Source organism: Bison bison, unplaced genomic scaffold, assembly GCF_000754665.1.
Source record: "Bison bison bison isolate TAMUID 2011002044 unplaced genomic scaffold, Bison_UMD1.0 scf7180017863325, whole genome shotgun sequence".
Lineage (NCBI taxonomy): Eukaryota > Metazoa > Chordata > Mammalia > Artiodactyla > Bovidae > Bison > Bison bison.
In genome coordinates, this window is record NW_011493897.1 from 207,645 (window position 1) to 233,373 (window position 25,729).

Genomic DNA, 25,729 nt, shown 5'->3' on the forward strand with positions numbered 1-25,729 from the left:
GGAAGATCCCCCTGGAGAAGGAAATGGCAACCCACTCCATTTTTCTTGCCTAGGAAATCCCATGAACAGAGGAGCCTAGTGGGCTGCAGTCCATGGGGCCACAAAAGGGTCAGACCCAACATAGCAACTAAACAACAAAGTAGTAGGCTCGGCATCAGTATTTTTATAGCATCTGAACAGGTAATATTAATGTGTGGCCAGGGGTGAAAACCATTAGGCTAATCCAGAACAGGATGATAGCTAAGTGTGCAGTTTACAGAAAGTGCTAAAACTCAAATCAGTTTGCATTCCTCTAGTTAATGTTGGCTGGAGAAGGCAATGGCAACCCACTCCAGTACTCTTGCCTGGAAAATCCCATGGACGGAGGAGCCTGGTAGGCTGCAGTCCATGGGGTTTCGAAGAGTCGGACACGACTGAGCAACTTCACTTTCACTTTTCACTTTCATGCATTGGAGGAGGAAATGGCAACCCACTCCAGTGTTCTTGCCTGGAGAATCCCAGGGATGGCGGGGCCTGGTGGGCTGCCGTCTATGGGGTCACACAGAGTCGGACACAACTGAAGCGACTTAGCAGCAGCAGCAGCAGTTAATGTTGGCAGATCAGATCAGTCGCTCAGTCGTGTCCGACTCTTTGCAACCCCATGAATCGCAGCATGCCAGGCCTCCCTGTCCATCACCAACTCCCGGAGTTCACTCAGACTCACGTCCATCGAGTCAGTGATGCCATCCAGCCATCTCATCCTCTGTCGTCCCCTTCTCCTCCCGCCCCCAATCCCTCCCAGCATCAGGGTCTTTTCCAATGAGTCAGCTCTTCATATGAGGTGGCCAAAGTACTGGAGTTTCAGCTTTAGCATCATTCCTTCCATCAAAAAGAAGAGGAATGATATCATGTGTCCCATATACCTATTACATTTCTATTTAAAAATATCCATGTGGCAATTTACATTCTTTAGGTCCTGAGGCTACCTGGACGGATACATCTTGATGGTATAATCAGTAACTGATGAAGAACTCAAATATTATTGCTGTATAATACTTTTATTCCACAGTTTTATGGGGAAAAAACTCACATTTCAGTATGTGTTACATCACAGAATTTTCAGACGCATGTCAGAATCCAGTGACAAATTACATTTGGAGAAAAGCTTTAAAATCCATTCTTGTAAGCCACTCCTTTGTGAAATATTGAAAAGCAGCTTTGTCCCTCAGCACTAAAGATTACAAAAAGCACCATTTAAAGGAGGACTGACATATTTAATTCCCTTTAAATTATAGTCTTATTCCCCCTTTATAACAGAGCTGTATTCATTCAAAATGCTTTGGTGAAGTAACAGCCAACATTCTAAAATTTACCAAAATTTAAGCAAGTTTCACATATGAGGCCAGTGTGGAGATTAGAACTAATCAACATTAGTGAGCTTTGGCTGCTCTAAAACCACAACCTGGGTAGGTGTTCTGTAGATGGGAACAGAAAAGAAGTTAGATGACCAGTACATAATACTTAGGGTAGGTACTCCTCAGTCATTTAACCTGACTACAAAATCCACAAGATATTCAGTATTTCACACCAATCATACTGCAAAAGCACTGTGCTACATAAAATTCAACTCCACTCACATTAGAACTAATACAAAATTTAACTTTTAAATAATTTATTCAATTCAAAACACAACTGAGTAAAGCAAATCAAGACAAAGCCCAAATTTGAATCCTGGAGGGATTCCATTGCCAAGAACTGGATTTCTTAAGTAACAGACTCTTAGAGCCTTTTCCTCTGCTTTTCTTATAATTTTTAAAGATTTGGCCTTTTTATTCTGAAAGTTCCAGTTCATTGCAGAAATGACAGCCCTTCAACCTCCAATTGTGATTGGTGCTTAAGGAGAGACAAATGCTAAATCCAGAGTTTTAAAAGACCCTAACTCCTATCCCTCCCAGGTCCTCCATCCCATGGGTAACTAGAGTCAGCAGTTCCTAGTAAAATACAGCAAGCACTCAGCTTTAACAATGAGTCAGAATAATGCAGGAACCAATGGTGTATCTGCTCTTAAGTCTATGCCCCAAATCACTAGAACGTGAAGATTTAGAGATCTCTGAGAACAGAACATATTGCAAACATACTCAAACAAAGACTATTGCATATAATTTTTAGTTGAGGTCAAAAATTTAAAAGCCCTATTTCCCCAATTAAAAGCAGGGGAGTCTATCATTAATATGTCTCCTTCATTTATACCCAGATTAATATAAGCCCAGTCTAGAAGTAAAACTTCTTTCTTAACTTCATTTTAGCAGCATACATAGAGTACCAACACTTTTCAAAAAATTTTTTTATCTCAGATCCATTAGGTAAGAGAGACTAGAAATAATCAGAGTGAAGTGACTGGGCCTGGGTTTATAGGATCCTGTCAGAAACTTCTCTTGAATTCTTTTATAGGGTTTCTCTACCATATATAAGCATTTTTTTTTTTTTAAGCCAACACTCTTGAGGCCAGATACCCTTCAGGGGTTTTGCCTAGTGATTAAATCCCATTCAACTCTAATCTTAAAGCAAGCTAATAATCCTGACACAGATGCTCTTCCTTCCATGACACATCTTCCTTAACAGCAAGATGACTAATATTTGCTTTAGGTAACCTTTGACTTTAGACCCTTGTAAAGTTTGCCTGACACATGAAGTTAAAGCACAATATAGAACAAAGTGTAGAAAACAGAAACAAGAGACAAAGGGAAGATTTTTTTATATGACAAATTCTATACAATGGGATCTAAAGACACCAGGATGTGTCTAAATTAATTTTAAAAAGGTTATTTCTAGTTCTGGGTTACTTAAGCCTTAATTTTCCTAGTATCAGTCCTTGGCTCAGTTACTCTGCTTCCCACAACTCCTATACCATGATACAGTTCTTTAATAGTCAGCCGCCTCAAAGAGTTACATTCTTACTTATTGACTCTGTGAAACTCTTATAGGCAAAAGCTAACCAACCAACCAAACAAAAAAAAAACAACCCAATTTTTTACTCTATTCATTTTCAAACTCTGTCAAATTCTTCTGCAGAAAATAAACTATCCCTTTAACCAATATAAAAGAATGAGTGAGCTGTACTTTGGGGTACTTTCCTCCTTCCCTTTCAGCCTAGAACAGTTTCTTGGAGGCAGACTGAGGAGAGTATGATAGGAATTATCAAGGCCATGGGATGTTATCAGCAGCAGAGAGAAGGGACAGGGCTGCATAAGTCATCATCCAATTCCTCTTATTTGTCCCTTTCCAAAACTGCTGGTAGGCTCCAATTTCATATCTGGCTGAAAGATTGATTACCTCAGAATTTGGAAAACTGACACCTTCTGCACGTTTCCAGATTAGAAAGATTGGAAGGTCACCAACACCAAAGCCTGCTGTTGCTGAAGACAGACCCATTCATTTCATAGAAGCCTCTGGCCTGAGAAAAATGGGAGGAATCTTTTTCCCTACCCCACGCTAATGATATATCTGTGCACAATAGAAATTTTAATACATGAACACAAGGATGATTACATGATAATACCACTGACAAGACATATAAGTACAACAAAACCTTCCATGTAGCAAGCAAGACTTTAAATCCTAAGTGACTCACTTGTTTACTGGGTATTAGAAAAATACAAAATTTTAGTATAACTGGAGACAGTGTAGATTCTGACAGTTGGTTCTAACAGAATTTTAGAATGGTACACCATTCTAAATGTGACTAAAACTATAAAACATTCTCCACAAAAGCATTTTGCTGTAGATAGTGGCCTCGAATGGCTAGAGTAGTATTTACTCTCAGCAAATAACCACCAAAGCACTTAGCAATTTGCATTCTCAGCAAGACAGCAATCCCATACCATACTGCTCACACAGATGATCTAAGAGTTCTACATACCCAAAGACAACTATGTCATCAGCTTTACATGGGAAAGAGAGGAGGTAGCTAATTGACATGTGGGTGCCCTTTCAGTGGGACTGGGCTCATCTCAAGGAGCCTCTCAAGCATCAAATCTGGCCTCCTTCGGTACTGAATGTTTGGCTTGCATTTATTTGTAATGCAAGAGCCACAGAAACTTAGGGGAAAATATCTTATCTCTGAATCTCAAGAGTGGATTGAATAGAAACTTTTTACTCCACAAATGGAAATCACTGACCCCTCTTCATCATCAAACACTTTTTGGGAAAAGATACAGAAGAGCAAGATGACTGTTAGCATTTAGCACATGAAAGCAATATTTTTCATCGCTGAGACTACCAAGGGTAATGTCTTGCTTCTTGGCGTAATGAATCTTTAAGTTGAAGGAAACTTTTAGGTGCACAAGATGAGCCTGAACGGGCCTGTATCTAGAACAGTGTTTACTGTAATGATGTACACAGAGTCAGCCTCATTAATGTACGATTGTAGAGGGCTAAAGAAAATAGTGAGCTATTTATCAAAAGCTTAAGTTCTCCAAAAGCAGTCTCTTTAGAGCAATGAAAAGGCATTTTTTGGAGAAAAGAAAAATGTAGGCACATAAAAATCTTCCAAGGACAAAAGACATGAAGGTTTTTACTAGTTTTACTCTTACCTTCAAAGCTGTCTGTGAAAGAAAACATGGAAGCAGGGCCAAACCAGGTGGGAAAAAGTATGGGAATGTGCCAATACAGCCTTAACTGTGGCACCAAACCAAAACAAGAAAACAGACCTTCTGCATTCTGCCTTTCATATCATAGGAAGCCAGTTTCTTCAGTAGAAGTTAAGGTAAGTGGTAACAAAGTGTCATGGGCCTGTGCTGGCTTAAAAAGGAGACATTCTGGCAGCCCTAGTCTGTGAGGTGGGTCAGGTCTCACAAAGCCTTTGAAATGGGTCACTTACCTACTAAGTTCTGTGCTAGGAAGGGTCAGGTATAGGATTTGAAGGAGGCTAACAAAGCAAGAATGTGAAATGAAAGGGAAAAGGGTTCTTATGGGGCATCTGGTATCATTTAAAAAAGCACAGATTGTGCCACATTCTCTGGGAATACAGAGAACCCATGCAAGAAAAGCTGCTCCTGCAAGAAGGCAGCTGTAAGTAGGGCAGCAGTCTGGCACAAGTCCATTCCTTGGAGAGCCAAGGTAGTAGCAGTGATAGAATCTCCACCCAACAAGGATCCTGAGAGTTTGTTCTTCATTCACTTTAGGAAAAAAGATTCCTGTAATGGCTCTTCCTGAAGCTCTCCCAAACAGGTCTTGGTGAGTTCCCATAGGCAGGGAGAATACATCTAGCTAGGAGGCTTCCATTAACTTTCCCTTCATATGTATATATATATATATATATAGTGTTAAAATAAATTCCATAAACTCATAAAGCTCTCATCTGCAATCAAATGCAAAAGCAGAGCATCCTACTCAGGCACTGAAACACACATATTAGCCTCAAAGCAAATCAGCCTTCCAGTCCCAGCTAAGACTGGTCCAATCCAGAAAGGCAAGGGAGATGCTTCTCCTGAATCCTGGGAGGCAGGAAGGGATCCCTCAGATGGGCTTGTACAGAAGAGTAGTGACATACTTCTTCTTGTAGCGATGGGTTGCACTAAGGACCATCACACTGTCCTGCAAGGGAAATAAACACATGCAGTTAATTCACTAGTTCAGGATGAAAACAGCTGTTCCCAGCCATTAATCCTTCACAGTTGCTCACTTTAAACAGAGTTACTTTGATATTATTTAAAAAAAGGTGGTTTGGGAGTCAAATCAATTTGTTTTGATCCTGACACCTACTGTTACACTCTGTGACCCTGAGTGTCGTTCAGTTGCTAAGCTGTGTCCGACTCCTATCTCCAAGTCTTTTCTCCCCATCATTACAAAGGTTAATACCCACCATTAAGATGGCTCTAATGATTACCTGAAAATATCTGACACAGAAACTGACAGAAAATAGGTGCTAAAGAAATATTAGTGTTCTACCTCACTTCCTTTTCCACCTCAAATTCAAATATTGGGCTTAAAACTATCACGGAAAAAAAAGAAATATTGTGACATCTGTTTCTAGAAGGAAGTCTTAAAAGCAATGAGAAGGATCACAGCAGTGATCCTTTTGAAAAACCATTTCCAAGCCCCAAAACAGGTCTAATTTCCACTGAGTATCTGGGGCTGGACTTAAAAAACATCCTCTCTGATCAAGAGGGGACTCAGGAATCATCTTCTATCCTTGAACAAAGTAGACCCTAAAATTCTCCTTGGAAAGACACTCCATCCAATGAAGCAATTCCAAACAGCTTAAACTATCTTGAGAGAACCAGGGATAGGTATCATCCACAATGAATACTTACCAGACTGACATTCTGTGACCATAGTATACAAATCACAGCCTAAACATGACAGCAGCAAGGCAGGTAAAAAATTTAACTCCAGAAAGAGTTTGGTAGAAATGAGAAGCAGGTGACAAAAAGACCTACTTGGAAAAACCAGCACCATAATCTCAAGGAAAGAACATGGAATGAGGATAGGACAGGACCTCAGTCCTCTGTCTGGTCCTTACTGGCAATATGACCTTCTCTTAGCCTTAGTTTCTTTATCTCTAAAACAGGAGTTAAAAATAATACTTATCTCACAAGCTTATTAGGAAAATTAAATTCAGTAGTATATAAGTACCTTGTAATCTGTTACAGACAGCTGTATCAGTGATTTCCCTAATATGGCTACATATCTAAGAAACATAAGCAACTCAATAAAATTACTGAGGCCCATCCTAGATGCACTTATTCAGAATCCATGGGGATAGAGCTTCTGAATCTGTATTTTCACAAACTTCCCCCAAATAATTCTGCTGATGCTCAGCTTAGTTTGGTAACTATAGAACTATATAAAATATCCCAACAGCCAGACCACAAAGACATTACAGGACTGAACAGATATTTTCAATCCAGAATCTAAAGCAGCAGAGAAATTAAGAAGCATTCTAAGAAACCAAGAAGCATTCTAAAGCGGGGGAGCGGCGGGGTGGGGGTGGGGTTGGCGGTGCACAGGGCAAGTCTGGTCACATTTCTCCTTTGAGTAGTGTATAGGAAAGATGCAAGCACTGGCGTATATACGACTCAGGCACCTTAAAGCAGTTCATGTCCACCTTTAAACACTGGAGGCCTTAATATCAGATTTAAGCATTCTTTGAACTGGAAAATAAACTTGTTTTTTCTGCAAATGAAATCCTAGTACTTACTATGAACTCACACTTAATTAAGTAGGTGGTGCAAAGGTTATAGCTACCCAAAAAGAAACCAAGAAACAAAAAAGTCCATTTAATCACAGGGCAATTCAGCTAGCCAGAACTCAGATATCAAGACTAAGATTTAGAATAAACAACTCACCCTTTGGTTAAAAAAAAGAAAGTTCTTCTCCTATAACTGGACCATTACTGCCAGCTTCAGCAAACCACTAGAGAACATGTGTTCAACTCTTGCCCTCCTGTTTTTGGGAGCTATGTGAAGAAGCAGGCCCACCATTTACCTTAATGGACAATGCATAGAGATGGTTCAGCATAACATGATTGGGCTCGGGGAGCAAGGCTGGGTCACACTGTTTAAAAAAAAAAAAGACTACATGGGGTTAAATGTACAATCTTAAACCAAACAGTTTATTCTTCCTCAAAGATCTTTGGAACTGTTGAGAAACTCAAAACTAGAAGGTATTATTTTTTTTAAATAATTCACTTATTCTAGTATACATCAATAATACATTCTCATCACAGAAAATCACAAAAATTCTGAGTCCAGGGCAGAAACTCTAAGCTTCAGAATCTATTCATCCTCTTTTTAATAGACCTTACCCACAACACATATGGAAGGTTTGTGTTAAGAGGCAAAAATAATCTTAGTGGGAATCAAGTGAATTGACTAGAAATATAAATTATATGAAAAATACGCTTCTTTTGGATATCGCCAAATGATAAATACTTCTTATTTTATGTTGGAATAAAAGTCTTAGAAACTGTTTCTAGCAATCCACAGCTCTGAGCTGATACATTAGGACCAGAAGAAAACTATGAATTTTGATATCAGTACTTGGAAAAGTCACAACACAGCCCTGGAAAAAGGAACCTGTAATCCTACTGATACATACATGATTCATATTCAACAGACCTTTGTAATAATCCCAACCTCTAAGATTACTACACTTTGGCTCAAATAATCCTAGTAACCCTCAGATGCCCCAGCAATATTTTTAGAATACTCACAGATATGTTAGTGTCTTTGTTAAGAATAACTTGGAGAAGGTGAGGAGGCAGGATGGGTGGAGATTTAAATCTCTCCTCTGATCGAAACACATACATTTCTTGACCATAAGGCCCTGGGGGTGAGCTGGAAAGGTCTGGAAGATATTTATTCAAATATAAAGGAAAGTTGGACAGCTAGTACAGATGCATGAAAAAACTGTCAATACGTGGCAGGTAATATTAAATATGGTAGAAGTCAAGAATCATTAACTTGTGACTTGTTGGGTCTATAACTATAAGGCAAAGAAAAAGTCTGGGTCATCCTAAACATAAACCATGAGGTTCTTCATGGCAACATGATGTGGAGGACAGGGGAAGAGATAAGGATGTAGGTTCAGGGGAGAGCTACTCCATTTATCAACTGTATGACTTGGGACAAATCTCTCTACTATAGTCAGTTTCTTCATTCATAAAATGAAAACAACAATTTCTGCCCTATTTCACAGTGTTTTGATAGGAATCAAATGAGACAACAGATGTGACAATGCCTTTAAAACTATTAAACAACATGAAAATATTAGATTTTTCTTTTTCCCACCCAAGCAACAATAAAGGTTATAAACTCTAGGACTATTGATACTACAATGACTGTAACAACGAGGAAAAACGGCTAACAATGTAGTAGTCATTAGGGAAATACAAGTTAAAACCATAAGATACCACATCACACTCATTTATGTGGCTATAATAAAAAAAGACAGACAATAATAATTATTGGCGATGATGTGGAGAAACGAGAACCTTTGTACTATTCCCATTGCTGGCTGGAATGCAAAATGGTGCAGCCACTCTGGAAAACAGTCCATCAGTTCCTCCAGAAGTTAAGCACAAAGTTACCGTAGGACCCGCAATTATACTCCTGGGCACATACATACCCAAGAGAAATGAAAACAGATGTCCACAAAAGAACTTGAACATAAATGTTTATAACATCATCATTTGTAACATACAAAAAGTGGAAACAGTCCAAGTTTCATCAGCTAAATGAATGGATCAACAAAATGGTATACCCATACAATGGAATTTAATTCAGTTGTAAGGAATGAAGTACTTAACATATTAAAACATGGATGAGCCCTCAAAACATTATGCCAAGTTAAAGAAGCCACACGAAAAAGACCACAAAGTTTACAATCCCATTTATATGAAATGTCCAAAATAGGAAAATCCATAGAGACACAAAATAATTTAGGGATGCCAGAGGTGGAGAGAAGCAAGGAATGGGAAGTAACTGCTAATGGGAATGGAGTTTCTTTTGGGGGTGATTAAAATGGTCTGGAATTAGATAGTGATAATGGTCGCACAACTCAGTGAATACACTAAAAATTATCTAATTATACTCCTTAAAAGAGTGAATTTTATGGCATGTGAAATTAAATCTTTAAAAAATGGGAAAAGTATATACAGATAAGAACAGAAACACAAAAATGAGGAGAACTATAAGTTTTTGCTTAATATTTTTTACAGTTCCTAGTAAGAAGGATTTTTAAACCAATTCAACATAAGGACTCAGAATTCAATTATATGTGGGGCAAAAGAAGAGTAGCAAAAATACTGTTATATTAAACAATATCTTAAAAACATATAGAACTTGACACTTTTCAAAGTACTCTGTTATTTTGTCATGTGAACTACAAAATTACTCTTGGCAAGTACACAGAACAGTATTTTTTCCCTTTTCATTAAAAAAAAAAAAAAAAGGTAAAGTTATTTAGCTAAAGTCACATACATAGCAAGATGGTCACTGAGTGCAGATTAAAACTCAAGATTCCTAATAAAATGTATTCTAAACCTTACCTCAGAGGATCAGGAAATTGGGTGAAAGAAGGAAAGGAAGAATATCAAAAGTATGCTAGTCTTCTCTCTATATAATTATGATTATATGTCTATTATTCACTGGTTGCTTTGTTAGAATCATATAATGCAAAAATTTAGCCATAGTGGCCTTGACATTTAATTTGGTATTTTTTAATCTCTCTTTAATCTCTATCCCACCAGTTAAGAACAATGTCCAGCCTTACTTTCTGACCTTATATAATGAAAACAATATCTGTAATTTTTCTAAGCAGACAATATTATACTATTGATTATTCTCTTAGAAATTATTCTGCATAAGCTACCCTTGTGTCCTGAGATTCTAATATGTCTCACTTAGGCACTGTGTCTCCTCAGCTAAGAATCACTGAGAGCTTAAACCTTTGATTTTACTGATAAGAAACTTTGAAAACTAAAAATGCTGAAGGACTTACGCATAATGGGAAAGCTAGTTAGTAACAGAGGCAGGTTTTGAACTCAAAAGGGAGAAGTCTGTTTACTGGGAACACAGTTCTTTAGACACTCACAGTCTTTACTGTAAAGTAACAAAACTGGTAACTGTGAATGTGGACGGCAAATCACTTTTCTGGTGTTATAGCCAATGTAAGTAGAGATGAAGGCCTTGGAAAAAGTACTGGGAGAAACAAAAGGATATAGGTATATTCCTCTATCGAGGATTTTTTCTTTAACCCAAAACTTAAAAATTTCAGTTAACATACACACAAAAGAAATTTGAGGTTTTTATAACTCTTTTTTCCCCAAAGACTGCCATATGTGTAGGGCCTATTAAATATACAACTGCCAACTAAGCTATCAATCTGGCAGGATTAAGTTGAGGCAGCTAAACAAGACAAAGGAGACATAAGTAGCTCCTGCTAGTTGATACTATCAAAGGTCAATGAAAAAACTGAAAAATTATTAGAAATAGCTTTTTAAACTATAGATCACAGCACATTCGTTGTTTATAAAAAGAAGAATAAAGCAGAAAATAAAGTGCTTTACATGTAATAAAGGCAAACATTATACTGCAAGACATGTTACTGGTTTGTGTGATGTGTGTTGGGTTACAATGTAAATTTAATGTAGATCAAATATATTTACTTTCACTTACTGTGAAATCAAATACATTACACAGATTTCATTCTCAGAGAATATGACCTAAATGTTTATAGGAGAAACATACATACAATTAGGAAGATTCCTAAATCGAAAATGAAAAAAACAAAAACCACTCTTGGGAAGAAACATGCATTTATAAGAAAGGAAAGATCAAGAAAGAGCAAATACTACAAAATTACCTCGACAAGATGTCTCTGAGCTTTCCATTGAATCTAGCTTTAAAGCATCAAACACCTCAAAATCAGATTTCTTGACATGGATCAAATTGTTAATTGTGCCAAGCTGACTGGTAACCACAGGCTGAAACAGTGAATGGAAAAAAAAAAAATTCATGAATCCCCATTTCAAATACATCTCATCCATTCAACTCTGCTCTTCTTAGAAGGGATTATACTTGGCACCACCATCTTTTATCAACAGGGAAATCCAACAGCAATGATATTTGACACCCAGTGGAATAATAGCTAAAAGGAGACTATTAAGCCAGCGGTTACCCTCAGAGGTCAAGGTCTTACCTCTGATGGATCATGAACCCACTGTCCATCCACAAAAAACTTGTACTGGTGCTCTCCCTCAGGGAGGTCCAGGATGGCAACAAAGTCATTATGGCTACAGAAGAAAACAGAAAGTTAAACAGGCTAAATTCTTATTAGAAGACAGAAGATAAATGTAAAAGCCATGAGGCAATCACAGTATCATACCAGTGATCTCCCATATTCCTAAGTGACTGCACCCCCTGGAGTAAAAATTAATAATTTATAAACCCATTCTCCTTTTCTATATCCCCTTGAGCATGTATTTGCTATCCCTCCTAATAACTTTAATTTTTAACTAATATCTGGAAAAGAACAATAAAGATATTAATCCCCCAGAATGTTTCACCTTAGTACAACTATTTTGCTTCAGCAGAACAGATCCCTCAGGAGTGTAAAAAAGATAGCGAGTAGGTTCAGGATAAGAAGTGCCTCAAGGTACTCTTTCCACATTTTGGTGAGCATTTTCTAGAAAATTACCTACATACAAAGGGCCATAGTCAGTTACATAACTCATTGTTGCTCTGCAAGCAACAAATAACATTACTACCTAGAACTTTACAACGTGTTTTGTTTTAGTGCAGAAGTCAGGGCAGCTGGACTCAGGCAGTTACGGGAGACTTCCCACAAGCATAGAAAGGACTTCTATTAACACAATGCTAAAGAACATACCTACAAAACTGTTGTAAGTCCCTCTAAGGCAATGACATTGTAAGTGGTAAAACATCTCTGACTCACTATAAGGTTAAAAAAAAAGTCACAGATATAGTTACTGGTCACAAAAAATGTTCTAGAGAAAGTCCCTAGCAGGTGGAGAGGAGTAGTCCAGCCAAGTCTCTCTCCTGAGAAAGGAAATTGGGTCTCTACTCCTGGACCCAGCAGACTCAACCAAGACACTTGTCTTCACCTCTTAATCAGTGGAATCTTGGTGCTCCAATTGTTGAAGGACCCAGAGATGAAGACCTCCTTGCCTCCTTCAGACCAGCGGATAACAGTGGGCCGGGCCTGCTGTGTGGGCTTTACGGAGTCCTCCAAATCCTGCTGCCATGATACAAACTCTTTGTCCCCAGGGAGCTGTAAGAAGGATTAGGTCATCCCTAAATTGTGACCCTGGAATTCTGAAAAGGTCACTCTCCTCCTTAGGGCAGAGAGGGGTGCTACATTTCTGATAAGGATTAATAAGTCTTGAAATTAGCAACTACATCAAACTTTGAACAAAACTATAGAAAAGAAACTCATCTAGGACCCAAATGGTCAACTGGCTTATGCTCAAAGTCTGCCCAAATCATAGCTTAATTTCTGAGTCTGCATGAATCACTCATCCTTTCAGAGCCTTAGGATTTCCCTTAAAATACAAACAAACAAAAAATCTTACTTCCTGTTACCAGATTAACTCATAGGCAGACAATCATGATATGCTTATCTCTTAAGAGAAAAAATATGATAATAAAGCACGGTTCTACAAAAAATAATTAAGTTAGTCATCTATTTTTTTTCTTTTGCTGTGCCATGCAGCATGCAGGATCTTGGTTCCCCAACCAAGGATTCAAACCCTCACCCCTGCAGCAGAAGCACAGAGTTTTAATCACTGGACCACCAAGGAAGTCCTAAGCCATGTATTTTTCATATGTAAATATAAGCATCTCAATTATCAATTATCAGTTGTAATAGAAATTAGAGATACTAAAATTCTTAAATAATTCATAATTTCCTCTTTAGTTAACAGGTTATAAAAGGACATTAAATATATAAAAATCAGATCACTGGTTTCCTAAATTTTGAGAAATAGTTATGAAATCTTACTTATTCATCTATGCCAGGCTTATACTAGTAATTTTCAGGAGTAGGGATGAAAATTGTGGAGCTACAAGAAGCATCAGATCAAAAACACAGTTTCCTTTAAAAAAGTGGTTCCAATATCAAATGAGGTATGTAGGGTTGCAGAAAAAAACTGACTCCTTAAGTCAAGTTTCTTTTCATTACTATCTTTTAGAACAGAAACTGGCAAACTATGGCCAGTGAGCCAGATGCTTTTACAAATAACGTTTTACTGGAAAATAGCCACACTCATTCACTTACTCATTTTCTATAGCTGCTTTCATGCTGCAATGGCAGAACTGAATATCAGTGACAGAGACTGTATGGTCTGCCACAAAGTCTAAAATATTTACTATATGGCCCTTTACAGAAAAAGTTTGTTGATCCACACTTTAGAGTGGCTTAAATGACTTTGGTAATAAGTCTTCATGGTAACAAGCCAAAATATTATTAATACCAAATAAAATAATGTGGGATTAAAAAAAAGACTAGTTTATTCACTTGCGCTTTACTTTCAAAATGGCTGAGGCAGTCTACCTTCCATACTGTCTCTGAATATTCCTCAAAACTACAGTATGAGACGTTAGTGGCAACATAATCCTTAGTAAACAAAGAGAACTGAAGGAACTTTCACATTATATAAGAAAATGACTTAAGAGAAAAACTTGATCTCCATTTTCTCAAAGCAATGAACTCATTTGACAGTCTGGATTAGAATTACAGAAATTTTTACATTCCTAACAATTACATATGCCTCAGATTCTGATTCAGATATAGGACCTGGGAATCTATTTTTAAGCTTCCCAGACAATAATACTAAAATTTAATGTTGAAAATAAATAAAGAAATCTCATCATTAGAGATACATCCTAAAATACTTATAGATAAAGTAATATTTGATATGATGGGCTGGGATTTGCTTAAAAATAATTGGTGGGGGTAGAGTGGATTGGGGTATAGACAATATGAATTCATTCATGATTTGATCATTGTTTAAACTGGATGACAGTTATATAGGATTCATTACACTGCTCTCCTGACTTTGAAACATGGAAAATGTTTCAGATTTTCCATGAAATGTTTAAATAAATCCCAGGTAAGTCTAATGTGCAAATAGGACTGAAAACCATTGAACTAGTTCACTGAAGAACGGTGGCATTTGAAGCAATATAGGCCCTTCTGCCACTGTTTCTATCATTTACTTGTATGCTTTATTATTTTAGAATTTGAAAGCTATAAACTATTAATATGCCTAGCTTTGGAAGAAAGCCCTTCCACATATGATATGATATTTCTGTGGTAGGCATCAGTGCAGCTGACAAGCAGGAAGATTGTTTACTCCAAGTTAAATAGTCAGCAAAATCATCAGGAAAAGAGGCAAAACAACTAGAATTACAATTGAAAACTGTTTAAGTGAAACACTGAGGAAAGAAACAGAATAGACTGAGCAACTGTAAAATCTTAGATTTGGAAATGACCTTGGGAATTATTTGAACCAATCTTATTTCACAAATGGCAAGACTGAGGTAAGGGAAAAAATGATCCAAAATAGGCTCCATTTCAGACAGAGCAACCTGGCTTTTATTCAGGACACCGATTACTGCAGTCACGGTTTGAAAAGTACACAGTACTTAAATCCTGAGTCATCAGTGTAGGAAATGGATAAAAATACAATCACCTTGAGAAAGCTTTGAAGAAGTAAATTCAGATGGCTGGGGAGACAGCCCAAGTGTTGAGGAAGAAGTCCTGAAGTGGAAGAAGCAAGAAAGGAACAGAGAAGAAACCCCAAGAAATCACCTTCACTTCTCTTTGTGATTATGTTTTCAATTGGGATCCAAGAAAATAAACAGAATCCACATTTCATGTATTACCAACCCAGCAAAATTACTCTCTATTTACCCTGGTGGCTCAGACGGTAAAGCATCTGCCTGCAATTCAAGAGACCCAGGTTCAATCCCTCAATAGGGAAGATCCCCTGGAAAGGGAATGGCAACCCACTTCAGTATTCTTGCCTGGAGAATCCCATGGACATGGGGTTGCAAAGAGTCGGAGACGACTGAATGACTAACACACACACACATTTACAAGAGTAAATAAAATAAAACCTCAGATGTGTGGCAAGGGATGAGTGATAACATCAAACACACCCCAGTCTCCTCAATCCCTCCATTTTTCTACTTCATCCCAGTCAGACTACCAGGTGGAATTACTGTATTTAATGCAGACAGTTCTAAAAGTGATTCGAAACATTCGGATGTAATTTTATTGCTGTCAGCTCCATCTATCCTTTCTGTAGAGTGAACACAAGTTGCCACTTTCCTGAAAGTCCTAGACTGACAGCCAGGTCTTCAGGGAAACTTCGGGTTGTCCCTTTTCAGCTTGGTAATATCAAGTACTACCGGGAAGTGAAGAAATCCTAAACTTATTTGCTCTCCCACTTAAGAAGTAGCTGGATATGAAAAAAAGCACCTCAGCTACAACTATGAAGTTTGAGATGAAAACTAAGCAGTCAACCAAATAATGTCCTTTACGGATCCCCAAGACTAGGAAAAAGTATTCATATAAGCAAGGGGTTGTTGCTCACAGTCATGCCAAAGGGAAAGAGGATCTGAAGTGCTGATCTCTTAGAAGGGCAAAAATGAGACTAATACAAAGAAGTAGAAGTGTTCAGGGAAAAGTAAGTCACTTATCTACCTTAGGGCAAATGTGAGAAACTGCCGCCTATGGTCAGCAACTCAGGTAACCTACAGTCTGAAGTTTTTCACAACCTACAAATTCATCAATACTCTAGAAGAGGCACCCTTGCCGGTCAGGAGAATCAAGGGTGGAGGTTGGGGGCGGGGGCGGGGGGGGGGGCGGTTGGCCTCGATCCTAAAAATGTGGCAAACAGAGGAGTCCAGTAACAAGAACTCCGCCTCTATCCTATTTTGAGGCAGCACCGCAAAAAGAATTACCACTCAGTATCTCCGTCCCCAGAAAAAAACCTTTAATTCTAAAAGCCTTAATTCGGGTCAGCGTGGTAAGAAAAAAACAAAAGAGGAAGGAGGAGGCCTGACACCCAGCCTGCTGCAGGACCACCACCAACTGGGGGCGTGGGGACGCTCACCTTGGAGTCCGGCAGGCTGAAGACGCTGGGGTCGTCGGTGCTCCCCACCATGATCTTATGTTCCTTACCCGGAGCATGGCCGCCGGCGCCCTCGGCGCGCGCAGCCTTGGCGCCGTGGCGCTCCCCGGCCACTCGATCGCTGGTGGTGTTTCCCATGGCTGTGCAGCTCGAGTCGGGGGCCACCTGCCGTAGGGAACAGCATGGGGCAAGGGACACCCCGGCAGTCTTGTCAGGGGAGCCCCCGGCCCCGCCCCTGCGTCTGGGGACCCGGGCTAGGGAATCCCCGCCCCAGGGAAGCCGTGCCTGGGGGACCTCTTCCTCTCTGGCCTCCAAGAACACCCGGAACCCCCAAACCCTCCAGAGGCCGGCTGCTCAAGAAACCCCCTTTCGGGAACTCCCCCGCATCCCCCGCGCTCACGGTCCAGGGGCACCCCCAACCCAATCACCTCCCGCGATGCTCTCCCTCCTCCCGGGACCAATGGTGCGATGGCTGTTCTGCGGATAAAGCCACCAATAAAGTTATCGAAATTGAAACCTCGCCCGGGGCTAGCGAGCCTGGTTTCCTCCTAAAATGGCTACAAGATCAGTGGCGTGGGGCCCGCCCCGCGCGCGTTCCCTGCGGCCGTGCCGCTACGGCGCCCGGGGCCAGCCGGCCTCTCTAGCCGCCGCCGGCTCGGTGGTGGGCCGCCACGCGCTGCCTCCAGCGCCAGGCGGGGGCGCCCGTGCCACAGTCAGCGAAGTGCGGGGCCAAGACCGCTTCCCTGGCAAGCCAGCGCCCGAATCTTAGGTTTAGTTCAGTTCAGTTCAGTCGCTCGGTCGTGTCCGACTCTTTGCGACCCCATGGACTTAAGCACGCCAGGCCTCCCTGTCCATCACCAACTCCCGAAGTTTACTCAAACTCATGTCCATTGAGCCGGTGATGCCATCCAACCGTCTCATCCTCTGTCGTCCCCTTCTCCTCTCGCCTTCAATCTTTCCCAGCATCAGGGTCTTTTCAAATGAGTCAGCTCTTCCCTTCCCATCAGGTGGCCAAAGTATTGAAGTTTCAGCTTCAACATCAGTCCTTCCAATGAACACCCAGGACTGATCTCCTTTAGAATGAACTGGTTGGATCTCCTTGCAGTCCAAGGGACTCTCAAGAATCTTCTCCAACGCCACAGTTCAAAAGCATCAATTCTTCTTCTCTTTATAGTCCAACTCTCACATCCATATATGACTACTGGAAAAACCATAGCCTTGACTAGACGGACCTTTGTTGGCAAAGTAATGTCTCTGCTTTGTAATGTGCTGTCTAGGTTGGTCATAACTTTTCCCCAAGAAGTAAGCGTCTTTTAATTTCATGGCTGTAGTCAACATGCAGTGATTTGGGCACCCCCCCAAAATAAAGTCTGCCACTGTTTCCACTGTTTCTCCATCTATTTGCCGTGAACTGATAGGACCAGATGCCATGATCTTTGTTTTCTGAATGTTGAGCTTTAAGCCAACTTTTTCACTCTCACTTTCATCAAGAGGTTGGTTGAGCCCAAAGACCTGCCATGCGGAAGGGATGGTTCCCAAAATATACCTGGGGTCCCTTCCTGGGCTCTGGTGCACCGTACCGGGAGGAGCTGCTTTGATTTCTTCTCGGCCTCCTCACCTGGCCTCAGGTTTGCCAAATGTTTCCATTTTGTAGCATCTTTTTGTCAAGCTTGCCAGAGAGGTGAGTTCCTGTAAGGAATAAGAACACGGACTTGCAATTGAAAGCTAAGGAAATAATGGTAATTGCTGGGGGTTAAAACTAGATGTTATGGGGAGTACTTAGCAGTCAGAGTGGGGCCCCGGGGAAGAGGGAATATTTAGACAAATCTTGACAGATTGTAAAAATTAGAAGGAGAAAGCTATTCTAGGCTAAGAAACAGTATTTGCCGTGAGCAACCTCAAAAGAAAGAAAATACAAGTAAGAAAGCAACAGAAACATCAGAAGGAACACTTAAGGCAGAAAAGGGCAATGACAGCCCTTAGGTTGGGATAAATTCAGCTTTCTACTGATAATTAATGGGATATCTGTGCTATTTACTAATTCTTACTCTGTATTATGATTATATGCATGTCTAATGACCTACTAGAAACCCTTGTCGCTCAGCGTGTGTTACAGTGACCAGCAGCATTGCCATCATCTGGGAGCTTGTTAGAAATGCTGAATCAGAGGCCCCATCTGTTCTCTCTCTGTGTATGGATGTTTAGCCCTGTCCAACTCTTTGCAACCCCATGGACTGTAGTCCACCAGGCTCCTCTGTCCATGGGATTTTCCAGGCAAGAATACTGGAATGGGTGGCCATTTCCTTCTCCAGGGGATCTTCCTGACCCAGGAATCGAACCCACCTCTGCCGTCTCAAAAGCAGATTCTGCATTTTAACAAGATCCCCCAAGGGAATGTGAATACACCTAAAGGATAAGAACCACTGCACTGACAATAGGCAGAGAGAAAAACTAGGTTTGATTCTTTTTCATATTCTTGCATGCACCTGTACAGAGTAAACTTTTAATAAAAATTTGCAGAATGAAGGGTACATGAATTCTGCTTACTACATTTATAACAGGATAATTCCACCTGGTGGCTCAGTGGTAAAGAATCCACCTGCCAGTGCAGGAAAAGCAGGAGACTCAGGTTGGACCCCTGGGCTGGGAAGATCCCCCTGGAGGAGGAAATGGCAACCTACTCCAATATTCTTGTCTGGAAAATCTCATGGACAGAGGAGCCTGGTGGGCTATAGTTCATAGGGTTGCAAAGAGTCAGATATAACTCAGCAACCATGCAGAAATTCCACTTAGTCTTAAATACAGACAGTCATGGGGGACCCCAAGTCACACAAGGCCACCCTTTCTGAATGAGCAGAAATGTTGAAAAGTTCAACCTTTTAATTGAAAAGTTCCTTTTTATATTAAGTTGAATTCCCATCCACTTAAGTCCAACAAATCCACTGCTTCCACTTATGTTTTTACTCTGCCCCTAAGAAATTCAGTTATTCTGTGGCTCCTCACCAAAGACAGTTTGCAGGAAGAAAAAGTTACATATTTTACTTCAACCTTTTGCTTACCCCTTCAAAATCTTTACAGTCTAGTTACCTGCTACTTGGATAACCTTATACCACCCCCACTTCCCCCTCCCCACCTCCCTTTTATTCTGAGTTTCTTTTAATCTTTCTATAGGACTCTGAAGTAAGGGCCTTGGAGGACAAATATATTAAATCTTAATTTATTTACTATTCAGATTTCTAACCCAGGGTGGTTTCTGCAAGCCAAATAATTTGTCCCTTGTCTGTATTTCTTTATAAGCATCAGATCACCATAGGTGAGACAAATCTGGTTTGGAGGAGTATCCATGCCACCATTCTGCTCTAATAGCATTTATGAATCAGTAGTTAATAATAAAAGTCAACTTTGCATATTGCATATTTTAGATATAGGGCAAAAGTAATTTCACACTGTACGAAGGATTAACTTCTTATCCCCAGTCTCATGTCTATTTGTTTTTTCCTTCTACTCAGGAATGACTAGATAAAGAAACATGACCTCTCAACTAATACTAGTATAATTTTATCTCTTTAGACTTAATACTGTTGCCCCAGTGTCCTATCTTTCCTTCTAGAGGGAAGGAAAAGAAGGTGGTAATAGGCAAAATAATTAATGGAGGTTCTCTTGATATTGCTGTATCTCAGATGTCATTGCCACTGTTCTCCTCAGATAAGCCATTCTGCCTAATAAACTAAGGAGAATAAAGGAGAGCTTGGGAGACTTCATAGCACAGTATGCTTTTATGTGTGCTGCTAAAGGTATCCTGCTTCCTCTGAGAAGTGAGGATGGGGAGAAAATCTGTTGATCTTATGGAACTGGATGACAGGTTAGATTCTGCATCTGGAGCTTTACTGTCTCCGCTCCCCAGGTTGCATCCCCATTTATGATCAGGAATGAGTATGACATCTCATCTTGGTCATTTCCATTTCCAAAACAATTTGATCTTTTTCTATAAAGTTAAACATACACCTAACATGCAATTTAGTAATACCACTCCTAGGTATTTATTCAAATGAAATAAAGACAGGTTCACACAAAACCCTGTATATAAATATTTATTTGTACAATATGTGGCTTTATTCACACTCACCCCAAAATGGAAACAACACAAGTGTCTTTCACTTGGTAAATCCATAAGCAAAATGTGGTATAGCCATAAATGGAATGTGCTCAGTCATGTCTGACTCTTTGCAACTCCATGGACTGTAGCCCATCAGGCTCCTCTGTCCATGGAATTTTCCAGGCAAGAATACTGGAGTGGGTTGCCATTTTCTTCTCCAGGGGATCTTCCTGACCTAGGGATCAAACTCGGCAGTGAAAGAGATTAAATTCTTGATACACACATCATGGATAAACTTCAAATGCATTATGGGAAGTGAAAGAAGCCAGAGTCTATTTACATGACAGTCTGGAAAAAGCAAGACTTAGGGTTGGAAAACAGATCAGTACTTTCTAGGAGCTGAAGGTGGGAAGAGGGGTTTACAAATGTGACTGAGGAACTTTGAGTTATAGAATAAGTTTATATTATAGAATACTACTGTATCTTGAATGTAATGTATCTGCCGAAATTTACAGAACTATACTATAAAGGGTGATTTATTGTATGAATACTATGCCACAATAAAAATAAAAACAATTTAAGTCTATTTAAAATCAGCTTTAGGAAGAGAAAAGATACAAATTTATACATAAAAGAGACTACTCAACCACTGTGGAAACTATTTTTAGAAATAAATAACATCAATATTAATGTTTTGCAATTTTATTGAGGTATAACTATATTATATATATAAGTATGCAGTGTAATGATTTGGTCTATGTGTGCACTGTGAAATGATTCTCACAATAAAGGTAATTCATACCTATCACTTCACACTTTTGTGTGTTTGTGTGGGAAAATGCTTAAGATTTACTCTCAACAAATTTCAAGTATACAGCACAGTATTATTAACTTTAGTCATCATGCTGTTCTTATTCATCTTATAACTGAAAGCTTATACCTTTTGACCAACATCTTCCCATTTCCTCTACCTCCCAACCCCTGGCAACCATCATTCTGCCCTCTATTTCTCTGAGTTTAACTTTTTTTTTAGATTCCAGGTATAAGTGATTCAATACAGTATTTTGGTTCTCTGACTGATTTATTTCACTTCGTATAATGCCCTCAAGTTCTGTCTATGATGTTGGACATGGCAGGATTTTCTTCTTTCTCATAGCTAAGTAGTATTCCATTGTGTGTATGTATGCTACATCTTCTTTAGCCATTCATCTTTAGACAGACACTTAGGTTGTCTCCATGCCTTGGCTATTGGGAATAATACTGCAGTGAACATGGGAGTGCAAATATATTTTCAAGATCCTGATTTCATTTCCTTTGGATATATACATGTAAGAAGGATTACTGGATCATATGGTAGTTCTGTTTTTAAATTTTTGAGGAATCGTCATACTGTTTTCCATAGCGGCTGTCTCAATTTACATTCCCACCAACAGCATACAAGTATTCCCTTTCCTGTGTCCTTGCCAACACTTAGTCTTTTTTTGATAATAGCCATTCTAACAGATGAGCTGATGATATTTCATTGTAGTTTTGATTTACATTTCCCTGATGATTATCAGTGTTGAGTGCCTTTTCATGTATCTGTTGGCCTTTTGTATACTTTCTTTGGAGAAATGCCTATTCAGGTCTATTCAGGTGATGTCATGATTTATAATAGGAAACATGTATTTGATCTTTGTCTCTATTTCTGGCGTAGCTCTCAAAATCCTTGGCATTTTCTAAGTGATGAGAACATTAAAGGTGTCTCTTGTTAGATTAATGATGTGACTTTTGGACTGAACCTAAGGATGGGGCTGGTTGCCAGGAAAACCAAACACTATTTAGAGGGTTGAACTTTAAGTCCCATACCCCTGACCTCTGGGGAAGGGGGAGGAGCTGGAGGTTGAGACAGTGGCCAGTGGCCAGTGCTTTAGTCAGTCATAATTATGTACTGAGGCTTTCATAAAAACCTCAAAAGGACAGGGACTTGGAGAGCTTCCAGACTGGTGAATACATGGACATTCACAGAGAGTGGCTTACTTGGAGAGGGCCTGGAAACAGTCCTTTCACCATACCTTGTCTTATGCATCTCTTCCTTCTGGTTCCTGAGTAATATACTTTTATAATAAACCAATAATCTAGACAGTAAATGGGTTTCCAGAGTTCTCTGAGGTACTCTAGAAAATTAATAAAACCTGAGGAGGAAGTCTGGGAACCTGATACATAGCCCATCTCTCAGGAGCTCAGATGACAGGCTGGACTTGTGGTTGGTGTCTGAAGTGCATGTTTTTATAGTGGGGTAGGATAGTCTTGTAGGACTGAGCCCTTAACTTGTGAGATCTGACACCATCTTCAGATAGATAAGATAGGTATTCGGTTTCATTCTTTTGCACGTGGATATTCAGTTTTCCCAATCTCTTACTAAAGAGACTCTCCCCATTTTGCATTCTTGGTGCCTTCCTCAAAGATTTCTTGACTGTATAGATGTGTGTTTATTTCTGTGCTATCTATCCTCTTCCATTAGTCTATGTGTCTTTTTTTTATGCCAGTACCATACCGTTTTGGCTATTATTATTTAAAATCAGAAAGTGTAATACCTCCAGTTTGTTCCTCTTTCTCAAGATTCCTTTGGCTATTGAGTCTTTGTGGCTTCTTATTTTTGTTTTATTCATTTTGGCCACACTGCACAGTTTGCTGGATCTTAGTTCCCTGACCAACGACTTAACCTGGGCCCATGGCAGTGAGAGCACTGAGTCTAACCACTGGACCACCAGGGGATTCATCCCTTTATTTTATTTGTAATAATTTTATACAGGCTGAGAAGCAGTTCATATATTCTGTCTACCAGCAGGAAGAAGGACCAAATTCAAGGGTCCAGAATTTTCCCCACATATTATCATAATTCTTTCAGGCTTCAAAGGATTTCCATATGAATTGTGTCGTGTGATCCTCGAAACCACTTGTGAGGGTAGGTGGAACATCTAGATGATCATTGTACAAAAGAGGTTCAGGTTAACTACTTGGCCAGTTATTTCCTGAAATGATACTTATAGTCTGTTATTTTAACAAACCTTTATAAGGGGCTTAGTACTTGCTGGTCTTAGCTAAAGGCCCTTGCTCTGGACCTACTCACAATCTTGAAATCTCCATAGAAACCACTATGACCCCAAATAGATATGATTCCTAATCTGACCCTTATAAACCCATAAATGTCTCTAATGACACATATGACTTAAATGTTCACTGAAAATGTCCTCCAAATATAATATAGACTTATATTATTGGAAGAATTACTATCTTAATTAGCATCTTAATTAAAATGCATTGACTTAGCACCTAGCATTTACACAGCATCCGGAGAAGACAATGGCACCCTACTCCAGTACTCTTGCCTGGAAAATCCCATGGATGGAGGAGCTTGGTAGGCTGCAGTCCATGGGGTCATGAAGAGTCAGACACGACTGAGTGACTTCACCTTCACTTTCATGCATTGGAGAAGGAAATGGCAATCCACTCCAGTGTTCTTGCCTGGAGAATGCCAGGGACGGGGGAACCCAGTGGGCTGTCGTCTATGGGGTCACACAGAGTTGGACATGACTGAAGTGACTTAGCAGCAGCAGCATATACACAGCATCACCACGTAAGTATTGATTTGGTGCAAGTAGACTGCTAACTGTAAGTTGTTTGACTAGGGGAAGTATCTTTATCTTTCTAGTTGTAAATTTTCTCCTACATAAAGTAAGAGGATTAGGCATGGGATCACTAAATCCTAGATTAGACTTGAAGACATTAGTGATAGCTTAGGTGGTTGGAGAAGGAAATGGCAACCCAATCCAGTACTCTTACCTGGAAAATCCCATGGACAGAGGAGCGTGGTAGGCTATAGTCTATGGGGTCGCAAAGAGTCAGACATGACTGAGTGACTCCACTTTCACTTATGGTGGTTGGTGTCGGGTTTGTGGCCTCTGAAGGAGAAGATTTCACTCTGGGACCAAAGACACAGTCTCAGCTTTGTGCAGCAGAGATTTTGTTAAAGTGAAAGGATAGGGAAAGCTTCCAGCATAAGGAACTGGAAGGAAGGTAGAAGAGTATCCACTTTGCTAGTATGAGCTGAGCATTATATACTTTTCAATTGGCTGCTGAGAATAGATAAAAAGAATACTTCAAGTCTGTAAAAGTTTTACCAGACCCTTCTCCCACAACATACTTCTTGACACAACATCAGCAAAAGATTAGCCAGGAGTAACATGTTCCAAGCAACATGTCTCTGGGCTTCAGTAGTGCCAGTCTTGAGAAAGAACAAAATCCCAGTCAAGATATATTGTTATAATTACAGTTATAATTATATTATAATTATGTTATAATTAACTCAAAGCCTGAGAAAAGCATTCCCATGAGTAAGATATATCATTGTAATATGCAAAGAAATAGAGGAAAACAACAAAATGGAAAAGACTAGAGATCTCTTCAAGAAAATTAGAGATACCAAGGGAACATTTCATGCAAAGATGGGCTCAGTAAAGAACAGAAATGGTATGGACCTAACAGAAGCGGAAGATATTAAGAAGAGGTGGCAAGAATACACAGAAGAACTGTACAAAAAAGATCTTCACGACCAAGATAATCACGATGGTGTGATCACTCACCTAGAGCCAGACATCCTGGAATGTGAAGTCAAGTGGGCCTTAGAAAGCAGCACTACGAACAAAGCTAGTGGAGGTGATGGAATTCCAGTGGAGCTATTTCAAATCCTGAAAGATGATGCTGTGAAAGTGCTGCACTCAATATGCCAGCACATTTGGAAAACTCAGCAGTGGCCACAGGACTGGAAAAGGTCAGTTTTCATTCCAATCCCAAAGAAAGGCAATGCCAAAGAATGCTCAAACTACCGCACAATTGCACTCAACTCACATGCTAGTAAAGTAATGCTCAAAATTCTCCAAGCCAGGCTTCAGCAATATGTGAACCGTGAACTTCCTGATGTTCAAGCTGGTTTTAGAAAAGGCAGAGGA

General features: G+C 39.7%; 1 protein-coding gene across 1 annotated transcript; it reads right to left on the reverse strand.

Annotated features, from left to right (window-relative positions):
* Positions 1–1,026: 1,026 nt before the first annotated feature.
* On the reverse strand, positions 1,027–17,216 carry PRKAB2 (protein kinase, AMP-activated, beta 2 non-catalytic subunit). The gene is made up of 8 exons (XM_010833230.1): positions 17,071–17,216; positions 16,625–16,807; positions 12,608–12,774; positions 11,683–11,776; positions 11,347–11,467; positions 8,195–8,328; positions 7,468–7,536; positions 1,027–5,574 (listed from the first exon to the last, which is right to left on the reverse strand). Exons 2-8 carry the CDS (start codon positions 16,778–16,780, stop codon positions 5,497–5,499), a joined length of 819 nt encoding a protein of 272 aa, XP_010831532.1. The 5' UTR covers positions 16,781–16,807; positions 17,071–17,216; the 3' UTR covers positions 1,027–5,496.
* Between the last annotated feature and the right edge of the window lie 8,513 nt (positions 17,217–25,729).